This window comes from Schistocerca gregaria, chromosome 2, assembly GCF_023897955.1.
Source record: "Schistocerca gregaria isolate iqSchGreg1 chromosome 2, iqSchGreg1.2, whole genome shotgun sequence".
NCBI lineage: Eukaryota > Metazoa > Arthropoda > Insecta > Orthoptera > Acrididae > Schistocerca > Schistocerca gregaria.
This window is the reverse complement of record NC_064921.1, coordinates 606,341,385-606,354,996: the sequence shown is the minus strand read 5'-3', so window position 1 is coordinate 606,354,996 and position 13,612 is coordinate 606,341,385. Positions and strand designations below refer to the sequence as shown.

General features: G+C 38.9%; 1 protein-coding gene across 5 annotated transcripts in view; it reads left to right on the top strand.

Annotated features, from left to right (window-relative positions):
- The window catches only part of LOC126334563 (extracellular sulfatase SULF-1 homolog), a 1,305,433-nt gene that overhangs the window by 1,172,281 nt on the left and 119,540 nt on the right, over window positions 1-13,612 (top strand). For all 5 annotated transcript variants that reach the window (XM_049996948.1, XM_049996944.1, XM_049996947.1 and 2 more), the window contains one exon: window positions 4,510-4,685. In XM_049996948.1, coding sequence (XP_049852905.1) covers window positions 4,510-4,685 — 176 coding nt within the window. The remainder of the gene's footprint in view (window positions 1-4,509; window positions 4,686-13,612) is intronic.

The following is a 13,612-nucleotide window of genomic DNA, read 5'->3' as shown; positions in this document are numbered from 1 at the left end:
GAGGCATTTTAGGTTGAAAAGTTCTCGAGGCTTCTGCGTCGCTGACGGAACCACGGGAATCCTTCTAGCTGATCTTGACAGTTGCTGCTTGTTCGGGTGATTTCCTTTGGGCCAAATCTTCTGTCTGCAGGAGGCGCCAGAGTGAAAATCTCATTCTGGAAACATCCCCCAGGCTGTGGCTAAGCCATGTCTCCGAAATATCCTTTCTTTCAGGAGTGCTAGTTCTGCAAGGTTCGCAGGAGAGCTTCTGTAAAGTTTGGAAGGTAGGAGACGGATACTGGCAGAAGTAAAGCTGTGAGTACCGGGCGTGAGTCGTGCTTCGGTAGCTCAGTTGGTAGAGCACTTGCCCGCGAAAGGCAAAGGTCCCGAGTTCGAGTCTCGGTCGGGCACACAGTTTTAATATGCCAGGAAGTTTCAACGAATATGATGATTTGATAAGCAATTGTATGCTACAACATTTACTCCCGGCTGCGTTATATAGAACAAAGTCATATCAATGACATTTCAGAGTTCGGGATACTGCCCCTCGTTTAGGTAACTCCACGTTTCGTATTTCAGAATAACGGTGGTTAGCCATATGTGACAAGCAACGGCCAAGGCCCTTAGAAGAAAAGTATGTACTGCAGCTCTCTGACCCCACCGTCTGAACGTGTCTGGGATATGATTGGCCGATAATTTGTTCGTTATCCCTTAGCAACCATTGTTGATTCTTTACTGACTTGTTTTCAAAGAATGTAGAGGGAGTTTCGTCAGAAATTAACTATGTCCTCTATAATTCCATGGCAAGACGTTTAGAATCAGTGATTCCTGCACATGGGGACTTCACACTATACTGAATTCTCAGAGTCTGAGCCCATAGACTTACTTATTTACATCTGTTGTTTGAATTCGGTCATAAACCGTTCGTCTAAACAGTTCCGAGACTCGCTGTATTCCTGACACATAGGCGCCGTCAGCGCAATAAGTATGGTGGTTGGTTGAACTTAACAATTGTAAACAACAGATGTGCATTGGACCAGACAGTTGTAAGCAGGCAGTGTTCTACATCTACATCTATACTCGACAAACCTCTGTGAAGTGTACGGAGAGGGAATTCCCGTTGTATCAGTTGCTAGGATTTTGTGGCCGGCCGGAGCGGCCGAGCGGTTCTAGGCGCTACAGTCTGGAACCGCGCGACCGCTATGGTCGCAGGCTCGAATCCTGCCTCGAGCATGGATGTGTGTGATGTCCTTAGGTTAGTTAGGTTTAAGTAGTTCTAAGTTCTAGGGCACTGATGACCACAGATGTTAAGTCCCATAGTGCTCAGAGCCATTTGAACCATTATGCTAGGATTTTCCTCCTCCTGTTTACGTATGGATCGCGGGAAGAATGATTTGTAAATGCCTCCGTATGCGCTGCAATTAATCTGTATGGTAGTATATTCCAAGAGGCATGATTTAAAGCCGGTTCTTGAAAATTTGTTAAGTAAGCTTTCTTGGAATAGCTTGCGCCTGTCTTCAAGAGACTGCCAGTTCCGTTTCTTCAGTATCTCTGTAAAACTCTCACTAGGGCTAGATAAAGTTGTGGCCATTTATGTGGCCGTTCTCTGTATCTGCTCAATATCCCCTGTTAGTTCTATTTGGTACGGGTCCCACAAACTTGAGCAATATTTTAGGATGGGCCACACAAATGATTTGTAGATTGATTGCACTTCCCCAGTATTCTACTAGTAAACCGAGGTTCGCCACCTGCTTTACCTACGACTGAGCCTATGTGAGCATTCTATTTCATATCCCTACAAAGTGTTACGCCCAGGTATTTGTACGAGTTTACCGATTCCAACTGGAACCCATTGATATTACGGTAAAAATGTAAATGACGTGTGCCTAGGGCCTCCCATCGTGTAGGCCATTGGCCAGGTGCAAGTCTTTCAATTTGACGCCACTTCGGCAACTTGCTCGTCGATGGGTATGAAATGATGATGATTAGGACAACACAATACCCAGTTCCTGAGCGGAGAAAATCTCCGACCCAGCCGGCAATCGAACCCGGGCCCTTAGGAATGACATTCTGTCGCGCTTTCCACTTTTTCTTTCTTTTTTTTCATTTTGTTCGTTGTTGATCGTTGTGTTTGGTCGTTGTGGACGTCACTTGACATCCGTTCAAGTTCGTTGTTGACCCTTTCACTCAGTTTTTTATTACAGAGGTCAACCAGCTCTCTGACCGAACCCGCTGAGCTACCGTACCGGTAATCACTCAGCTACCAGGAGCTGGCGATGTTATGGTCTTACGATGCTATGTTTTTTTTTTTCGTTTTGTGAAGTGCTCAGTTTTACCTTTTTTGAACATTTTCTGCAAGATGCCAATATTTGCACCACTCTGAAATCTTATCAAGATCTGCTTGAATATTTGTGCAGATTCTTTCAGACAGTACTACATTACACATAACTGCGTTAGCTGTGAAGAGTCAGAGTTTAGTATTAATATCCAGTGCAAGGTCATTATTATACAACATGGACACCAAAAGGCCTTACACATTTCCCTGGGGCACATCCGAAATTACTTCTAGATATGTCGATGGCACTCCACCCAAAATAACTTGCTGAGTCCCCCCTAACAAAAAATCGTTAATTCAGTAACAAATTTCGCTTGATGCTCCATAAGATCGTATTTTTGGTAATAAGCTTAGACATGGTACTGACTCAGAAGCTTTTCCGAAATCGAGGAAAACTGTACCTACCCGACTGTCTTGATCCACGACTGTCCGTATGTCACGTGAGAAAAGTGCGAGTTGTGTTTCACATGATCCATGTTTTCAGAGTCCGTGCTGGTTGACATGGAGGAGGTCATTCTGTTCGAGATACGTAGCCCTACTACGTTGGGGCTCAGAATATATTCTAAGATTCTACATCATATCGATGTTAAGAAGTGGACGTGCGCCCGAAGTGTTTCAAAGTTGTTTTGTCGCTCATCGCAATGGAGCAGCGTCTTTGAATTAAGTGTTCAAGACGTTTCCAGAGTGTTTTGAAGAAGATAAAATTGGAAAGTTTGTCTCGGGCACCATGACTCCCGACCAACACAACAAGCGGAAATTCTGCTGCACCTTAATTAAAATGTGAGACGTGGACAGTTCTTTCCTGTCATCAGTGTTGACGAGACTTGCTGTTGTCTATGTGAACCTACCACAAAACCACGAAGTGCACGTGGAAGGTCAAGACTTTGACGACTTAACCGACACTGAAGTCAATGTGATGCGCAAATTAAACAATATCCCAATAAGGATTTTTCTGGCAGTTTCACATGGGTGTATGAAATTTCTGTACATTGTATTCAGTTGGGGGGAGGGGCGGGGGGAGGGAGGAGAGTCTGTATAGAACATCTAAAACATTAAAATCGCCACCACAACTTTTCTCCTTTTTTTTCTTTTTCTTTTGTAATCTAGTCTCAACTCAATGAGTGATAACGCTAACTACGTCACATGTATCATCCTTAGTATTGCAATTTTAACTAATGTTAATGTTTCTATTGTCGTCGTTTATACCGTTTCTAAGGTTTAGTCTATTATTCCTGCATTGTGCCTAAGACTTGGTACGATTAATGCCATGTGGATTGCTGATATTAGTAAATACTGAAAATTTTTGATATCGTGGCTCTGTTTCGTATTGTCTGTCAGTCTTACAGAAATCATACCCTAAAACCACTACAGTATTGCCATATTGTGGATTATAATGCAAGGGCTACAACAAAATGGATAAGTAACTTATAAGGGGTAGTCAAATGAAAACGAGAAGGCTTGAAAAAAAAAGTAAACTGTCTTATTTCAGAAGTAATCGCTGTAACTGTTAATACACACATCTCGCTGTGAGACAAAATGGCCAGTGCCTTCATGGGAGAAATTTTTGCAGTTGTGTAGGGAACCATGATTGTAACAGGGCGTGCACTTCTTCGTCCGAAACGAATCGACGACCATAAATGTCTTTTTTCGGGGCTGGCCCACATATTGCCAAGAATGTTTCGAGTATGCCGCAGAAGCTTTGCTGGGAAGCTCTTACACATCCTTCAAACAGCCCCCATGTAATTTCCACATTTTTACAGTCTCGAAGAAAGCCATTCATGATCGTTGATTTGCTTCGGACAAAGAGGCGGACGCCTGAGTACACTCATTCTTTTGTAGGCAACCGAAAACATTTTTTCATGAAGGCAGTGACCGCATGGTCTCATAGCGGGATAAATGTGTTAACAGTGATGGATATTCCTTTTTAAATAATAAACAGTACTTCTTTTATCCATCTGTCTCCTTTTCATTTGAGTGAAAATGTTAATAAAAAGAAGCGCTAGCTAACCATTTCCTGTTGAATTCTATAAGCAACAGTTATTTAATTCAAGAAGTTGTCCTATACGAACAACTCATAAAGTACAGTCAAAATGGAATCGACTGGAGCCACAAAATTAATGGGAAAGAAGGAATTGGAAAAAATCTGAAAGAAACTATAAAAACTAATTTCTAATCTTTTTTACCTTTCATGGAAGATCTACCAAGAGCTAAAGGCACTGGGTGAATTGGACAACACTTACCTGGTGTACACATCGGATCATGGCTACCATCTGGGCCAGTTCGGGCTTGTCAAGGGCAAGTCATTCCCATTCGAGTTCGACGTTCGAGTGCCATTCCTGGTGAGAGGCCCTGGCGTGCAGCCAGGCACAGTGTGAGTATCCCTAGTCTAGCAATGCCTACCTCACTTAGTATCCCTAGTCTAGCAATATCTTCTTCACTTCCTAGGACTTGGTAAAGCTTTTCAGCAATGTAACTTATTCATATCTATAGATGTTAATTATACCTCTGTTATCTGTTCAGGGGCATATCTGGGGGGGGGGGGGGAGATAGCCGTTGGGCTGCAGGTCAACCCCCCTCCAGAACTACGCCTGTTTCTTCTTAATCTCAAAGAAAAGTCTTTGCAGCAAAGCTTTCAGACTTAAAGTCCTCAAAAATATTCACGCTGTCGTAGTTGAGATTATAATAGATTTACTTTAGACAATTTGGAAATTACACAGTGACGCAAAATTTCTTTGAGCTTCCCCTCGCCTCTGCCCCACCCCATTGGCCCCCTTTCTCAAGACCAAAATCCTGGATTCGACTCTGTTTCTGTTTTATGTAAAATGTTGATATAAGAGTCACAGCTATAACCTCAAGTGATTTAGGCAAACTATTGCAGTGAAAATTTTAATCGCATACCTGAGTTCAGCATGTTAACACACTATCAAATCGCTAACTGAAGACTTTTACCACCTGCATAATTTTTCATTAACCATTAATTTTTCTTGTACTATATACACAAATGTTAATTTGATATATGAATAGATTTGGGCCATTTAACAAATCCTAACTAATGAACAGTACACTACTTTACTTGCCTGTCCATGTTTCTTATGAATAGATCAGACAAAGAACCCTACCTATTTATTCTGACACTAGAGCAACTATGGGAATATATTATGGAAATGATGCATTGTTTGAAATGACAGTCTATATCTCTGTGAAAGAGCAGAAGACTATTTGCAGTGAACTTCTTCAAAAACTAGTTTGAAAATGTGCAAAATGTGAGGCTACTACAATATACCAAAAGAGTGTAGCCTCAGATGCACCATATGAGGTTTATGTGACAATATTGTTGATCCTGTCAACCATGGCATTTAAGTTTAGCACATTATTTTGGGATTTTTGCAAAAAAATTGAGTGTAATCACTTAAAGGCACCAAACTATTATATTCCAAAATTCAAGAGCTATCAAATACTCTTAATAAAGAAACCTTGCTACATTTAACAAAACTGGAGAGCTCAATATAAGACACATATCATAAGTATGAGAATCAATATAAAGTATTCAACAAATTTAGTCCTTTTTACTTAGTAATGTCACTAACCTATGCCAACTGTCAATAATCACATTCAGCTGTAATTTGGTATCTCCAGTTGAAACCACTATCAGTCTGTTTCTGCAGTCTGTATACAAATGTGTCAGCATTTCATGTTATTTCATAAAACTTCATCAATTGTAACTATAAAATAAGTTGTTGTTCATTGACAGTATTCCACAATATGTAACAGATATGTCAAAATATTTTCAACAGTACCTGTATAAAGTGGTATAGGAATTCCAATATTTATCAACAAACTACTATGTGATTTGATAATCCAGCATTAAGAGCTAGTGCACATCGCATTGTTTTATTTATCCTCCTTCTTGCTCATCAGTCAATGTTAATGTCCATATCACTGCATTTTTTAATGTCAAAAGTATCTGGACACCCCTAAAAACAAACTTTTTTTCATATTAGGTGCATTTTGCTGGCACCTGCTGCCAGGTATTCCATATCAGCGACCTCAGTAGTCAGTAGACATTGTTAGAGAGCAGAATAGAGTGCTCTGCAAAACTCACAGACTTTGAACAAGGTCAGATGATTGGGTGTCATTTGTGTCATATGTCTGTACATGAGATTTCCATACTTTTAAACATCCCTAGGTCCACTGTTTCTGATGTGATAGTGAACTGGAAATGTGAAGGGACATGCACAGCACAAAAGTGTACAGCGTGACCTTGGCTGTTGACTGACAAGACTGCCGACAATTGTAGAGGGTCATAATGAGTAGTAAGGAGACATGTATCCAGATCACCACACAGGAATTCCAAACTGCATCAGAATCCACTGCAGGCAAAAAGGAATACAAATGTCTCAAAAATGAGATTGGTAGGAAGTGCAAAATGGCTAATCAAGGATGGACAGTGGACAATTGTAAGGATGTAGAGGCATATATCATTAGGGGTAAGATAGATACAGCCTACCCTAAAATTAAAGACACCTTTGCAGAAAAGAGAACCACCTGTATGAATATCCAGAGCTCAGATGGAAAACCAGTCCTAAGCCAAGAAAGGAAACCACAAAGGGGGAAGAACTATACAGAGGGTCCATCTGTACAAGGGCGATGTAGTTGATGGCAATATTATAGAAATAGAAGAGGATGTAGATGAAGATGAAATGGGAGATACGATGCTGTGTGAAGAATCTGACAGACCACTGAAAGACCTAAGCCAAAAATAAGGCCCTAGGAGTAGACAACATTCCATCAGAACTACTGATAACCTTGGGAGAGCCAGCCATGAAAAAACTCTTCCATCTGGTGAGCAAGATGTATGAGACAGGCGAAATACCCTCAGACTTCAAGAATTCTTTACAGATGAATGGGAAAACTAGTAGAAGCTGACCTTGGGAAAGGTCAGTTTGGATGCCATAGAAATGTCGGAACATGTGAAGCAATACTGACCCTATGACTTATCTTAGAAGATAGATTAAGTAAAGGCAAACCTACGTTTCTAGCATTTGTAGACTTAGAGAAAGCTTTTGACAATGTTGACTCAAATACTCTCTTTCAAATTCTAAAGGTGGCAGGGGTAAAATACAGGGAGCGAAAGGCTATTTACAATTTGTACAGAAACCAGACTGCAGTTATAAGAGCCAAGGGGCATGAAAGAAAAGCAGTGGTTGAGAAGGGAGGGAGACAGGTTTTTAACCTATCTCTGATGTTATTCAAGCTGTTTGTTGATCAAGCAGTAAAGGAAAAAATGAAAATTTAGAGTAGGAATTAAAACCTGTGGAGAAGAAATAAAAACCTTGAGGTTCGCTTATAACATAGTAATTCTGTAAGAGACAGCAAATAACCTGGAAGATCAATTGAATAAAATGGACAGTGTCTTGAAATGAGGATATAAGATGAACATCAACAAAATCAAAACGAGAATAATGGGAATGTAATCGAATTAAATCAAATGCTGCTGAGGAGACTAGATTAGGAAATGGGAAACTTAAAGTAGTAGATGAGTTTTCTATTTGAGGAGAAAGGTAACTGATGATGGTCGAAGTAGAGAGGATGCAAAAGTAGGCTTTCAGTGGCAAGGAAAGCGATTCTGAATAAGAGAAATTTGTTAAAATCGACTAAAGATTTAAGTGTCAGAAATCTTTTGTGAATGTATTTGCATGGAGTATGGAGTATTTGTATGGGAGTGAAACATGGAAGATAAATAGTTTAGACAAGAAGAGAGTAGAAGCTTCCGAAATGTGGTGCTACAGAAGAATGCTGAAAATTAGATGGGTAGATCATGTAACTAATGAGGAGGTACTGAATAGAATTGGGGAGAAGAGGAATTTGCGGCACAGCTTCACTAGAAGAAGGTAGGACACGTTCTGAGGCGTCAAGGGATCACTAATTTAGTATTGGAGAGAAGCGTTGAGTGTAAAACTCGTAGTGGGCAGACCAAGAGATGAATACACTAAACAGTTTCAGGAGGATGTAGGTTGTAGCTATTGTTTTTTTTTTTTTTTTGTGGAGGTGACCACACAGCGAGGTCATCGGTCTCATCAGATTAGGGAAGGATAGGGAAGGATGTCGGCCGTGCCCTTTGACAGGAACCATCCAGGCATTTGCCTGGAACGATGTAGGGAAATCACTGAAAACCTAAATCCGGATGGCCGGACCCGGGATTGAACTGTCATCCTCCCGAATGTGAGTCCAGTGTGCTAACCACTGCACCCCATCGCTCAGTGCTGTAGGTTGTAGTAGTTACTCAGAGATTGGGTAGCACGGAGAGCTTCATCAAACCAGTCTCTGAACTGAAGACCACAACAACAACACATTGGCCTGCACAGAGTCCTGACCTGAATCCTATAGACACCTTTGGGTTGTTTTGGAACACCAACTTCATGCCAGGCCTTGCCACCGGATATCAATACCTCTCCATACCTCTCCTCAGTGCAGCACTCCATGAAAAATGGGCTCCCATTCCCCAAAAAACTTTCCAGCACCTGACTTAACGTATGCCTGTGAGAATGGAAGTTGTCATCAGGGCTAAAGGTTGGCCAACAACCATATTGAATTCCAGCATTACTGATGGAGGGCACCACGAACTTGTAAGTCATTTTCAGTCAGGTGTCTGGATACTTTTAATCAAATAGTGTACATTAGTACTCCACAATCCACTTGACGCCATTTGGTGGAAAATTCTTTTGGAACCCTTCATATGTTCCATTCGCAAATGTGGTACCAGGGAAGACTGGATTATCCATAAACCTCTGTATTAGCTCTATTTACTCGCATTTTCTCATTCTGCTCATTTTGAGACATATGTAGGAGAGGGTAATATGTTGTCTAGCTCTTCCTGGTACATACTCTGTTGCAGTTAGAATAGTACATATCTCTGTGATTCACAATGCCTGTATTGACGTAGGTCAAAAAGATAAAACGAGAAGACAGGAAGAGTATACAGATATATATGACTTCTCAACAGTTCCAATACAGGTGGCAGATGAAACACATGAAAATGTGTGAACTCCACAAAAAATTAAGGAATTATTAACACATGGACTAATGAGGGCTTTTCAATTGACTTCTCGAATTTTTTCTTTTACTCCTTCATGTATAACTGACATTGACGCAACAAACTCGTAACTTTGAGCCCTACACAATGCAGAGTGCAGCCCATACTTTGCCAGGTACTGTTGAATATCTTTTGTTTGTCTCACATCAACAGGAAACACCAGAAGGATCCTCAAACTTCCACAATGTCATTATCTATATGGACAAATTGAATTATTTGGGCTTTTCTGTTTTCATCGGGAGAGCTATCTACAATTCAAAATTTTGCATAATATTTAACCCTTTTTATATCTGCAGTAATTTTTTTCCTTAACATGTTCACCCAAAATAAAAATAAATTCATTTTATCCCTTTTGCAAAATAAGAAAGCACTCTCTTTAACCCATTAGAGAACTTTCAATATCGGTTCATATTTCACAGTCAGCACCAATTCTAAGAATTTTTTTCTTCTTCCATAAAATGTTTTCATGATGAGTGCAGAAACCAAGGTTTTGCTGGGCTAAGAATAGGGGCTGTATAATGTTTCTCCACTTCTTAGTCTCCCAACTTTCTGATTATCTGTGTCAATGGCCGCATTAAGTTTTTAACCCATAGAAAGTGTTCTCCATTTTTCTACGTTTGATAGTTATTCAAGTCATGAGTTATGCTTTGATATGTATGGATTAAGCTTCCACCACTAACAGAAAGAAAATTATTTTTGTTGTTTTCACCCTCAGATGCAAATAATTGGCAGCAAAAACAGTACAGTATCTTTGTTGATGGTGTGTATAGTATCCATCTCCATAAATATTTTACCTCACTGACATGAGACTAAAAGCACAAGGAAGTGTTCCTTTAATGTGTTCATCTGGTCTTTCTATACATTCAAAAGGTATCTCTTTGTTTTTTGTACTTCACTACCCTTTTCAGTAATCACATTTCTGATATTCTCTGGAACAGTATTGGTTAATGTGCAGTGTCATTTGATGAAGAAGTAAATGTTAGATGCATGAAAATTATGTTCAGTCCCAATATTTTCTCATCATTATTATCTTCATTGTCCTTTTCTTTTTGTCACTTACATCAAACTCTTTATTAAAATCACACACAGTAGGCTTTCGACTTGTGTCTCTAATCTCAACATCAACATTTATCTGTGCATCAGAGCCAGATTCGACAGTTTGACTCTTTCCTCTGCCACCTTTATTTTCTGCACAATATTTGGATAAAGATCCAGTGAGTGATTTAGCCTGTTAGTCTTTGCTTTTCTGAACTTTCTTTGGTGACAGCCAGATTGGAGAATTATTTTCACTAAAAAAAAAAGGTTTGCAAGATTATTTTCATGGCACATTTTCAAATCACTGTAATTTTTTCTGTTTATATATCCTGTAGGCTTGTAGCAGAGAATGGATACATTATGTATTGATCATAAACGTGTGCTCATTATAAATGAGTATTGTTTATAGTGTTTATATAGTGGCTGACCATAAAGCTAAGATAAAAAATTATCCTTACTTTACTGTATCATAAACTATTATTTGCTTTGTTAAGTATCAAGATTTTAAAATCTGTAACATATTTTGACATTACAATGAAGTGTTATTTTCTTTAACACAGTGTAAAGAAACAATCTGATGTTGTCATAGGATTACAGAAGTGTAAGTGTCCATGCATTTCTGATCTGGATAGTATACAAGAGAAAATGTTGAGATTTTAAGAATCTAATTAGAATGTAGGGTTACTTGGGTTCTTCTTATGTACATGATAATGCAATCACAGTTTAAACCTACTTAACACACCACAACAAAAATCTAAGAAAATACTGTATCAATTACTTATTACTTCTAATCGAGCTTTAAGAAGAATGAAATGAAATAAAGTTAACATGCAACTAAAATTATTCTAAAGCACAGACATTAGAGGACTGTACAGGTTTTCTCTGTTGTAATTGGTATTCTCCATTAGTTTTAAATGGGAGGCAAAAGTAATTTCTGCAGCAACTATCATCGTCATTTGGTCTTCTAACATGTTATGGGTTATAACATGATTTTATGAAGGGAAGGTTATTGATTGCCCTCATTACTATTCGTTAATAAGTATGTTTTTCTTTTATGAAAGAAATCCTCACACAATTTCTCTGTTGATCAGATCTGTTATTTATGTTTCACACTGAAGCCACCATATTGGGAGTGGGGTGCACGCCTTTAAGGTGATGTATATAATTGGATAAATATTTGAGTGATATTGGGTGTTCTCCTCAGAAAATAAAACATTGCGAACTTTCGGTACAGTTAGTTCTGGCATATAAGTTCTATCAGACTCTAACATTGATCTTGATGTCTCCAGGTGGTAAAAACCATTGCTTAAATCTAGATGATTCCACTCTAGTTCGTAAAATAAACTATTTAATAATTATGTTAAACCCATTAAAAGTTAATTTTTACAATGTACTCGTAATACTTTAGTTCAAAAATTAATAAATCACTTGCTAGCTCCTCACTGCAGTTACACTAGTATTTTTAAACTGTACTTACAGTACATCTTTGTAGACAGCATAGCTCTCAAAAACCGTTTGATGCAGAATAGAACCGTTTATGATTCTACAGCATTTAAATATCATGCAACGCTTTACAAAAATTCTAAACATACCCTTCGACAATTGCTGTGGCTTAATAATGGGCAAGTAGGCACCTACGTTTATAGTTTTCATATGTATGCTGCCTCTAACACTAAACTGGCTCTTATTTGCTGAAGCTGGTAAGACTTTTAGACTTACGAGCAATATTCAAGAATTGCTCGAACATTCATTCAAAACATTACGGATCTTAAGTTAAACAGAACCTGTCATGTAACACTGGTAATATAAACTTATATTCTTGGTGATATACTCTGTTAATCAGTGTTGTTAAAGCTCAGAAAATTACAGCCACTAGTACTTTCAGGAGGTTTAAGGCAAAATAATTTTTTTTTTTACTTACATTAAAGTCTAACCTCCAATAGTAGAACTAGATATGGCAGCGTAGAGTGTACTTGACACCTAAAAACATTTTTGATGCCTGCAGGTAATTTACGGGTGTATTGAGTTTCAAGTCGTAAAATTTGTAATTATTTTTCCTGTTTCTTAATTTTTGACGTAGCTTTTCTGAAATAACCGTGCGCTTTGGCAATAATGCTCACCTGAATAAATTCAGTAGACGCTATATTGAAAATTTTGTTGGTATAATTTTGACTGCAGCGAGTACAGATTTCAGCTTTGGCGTCGGTTTGAGTATTCACATGTGGATTCAGGCCAAGGCTCTACAACCGAGGAGTGGAGTATATCTTTGGTTTCCACTCTTTGCTACGCGAGAGGAAATAAATCTACTCCTTGGTGGAATTTGGGAGCGAGGTGGTGGTGTGTAAAAAGGTTCTCATTTTCGTCGTGTTTTGGGTGAAATTAACGTGCCCCGTGTTGCTACGGAATACACAGTACATATCATACAAGAGTTATTTGATAGCGACAGTTGCATAGAGATTTCATATAACTGTTGCTCGTGCTGACGAGAAACTAAGCCAAGATGTCTGGACGTGAAGGTGGGAAGAAGAAACCTCTGAAACAACCAAAGAAGAAGGAGCAGGAAATGGACGAGGACGACGTCGCTCGTAAACAGAGGCAGAAAGAAGAGGCGAAAGCTCTAGCAGAAGCAAAAGCAAGAGCAGCTCAGAAGGGCCCTCTTGGCGGAGGTGGAATAAAAAAATCTGGTAAAAAGTGATTGTCGCAGGAATTCGCTGTGTCTTTTTTTTCTGTCAGTGACGTATGTTACTCGTGCAAGAGGAAACGCAAAAAAAAGAGATCGAGTGCTATTGTAATTTCGAAACGTCCAGAAGTATGATAAAATCTTACAAATGTGAAATTCGCTCGGGTTTGTAATTTGTCTGTACTGTTCAAGTAATGGTCGTTTTCCTGAAGTTATTCTTGCTTTGTGACTTTCTTTGATATTGCCAGACGTGATGTGTGACTTCTAACTATTGAACTGTTGAAAATGCCATACTTCTGTTACTGTATTGTTCCCAGCATTTATCTTTTTTATATCTATTGAGAAAATAAATGTCTTTAGCTTTATATAAACTCATTTCATTTATCATGTGCACATACACACACACCTTGATAAGAGATCAGTTCTGTTTTATAGGATAAATGTGTGTCCTACTCATAATTTCAGTAAAGAATTTGTTGATTTTCTTCTT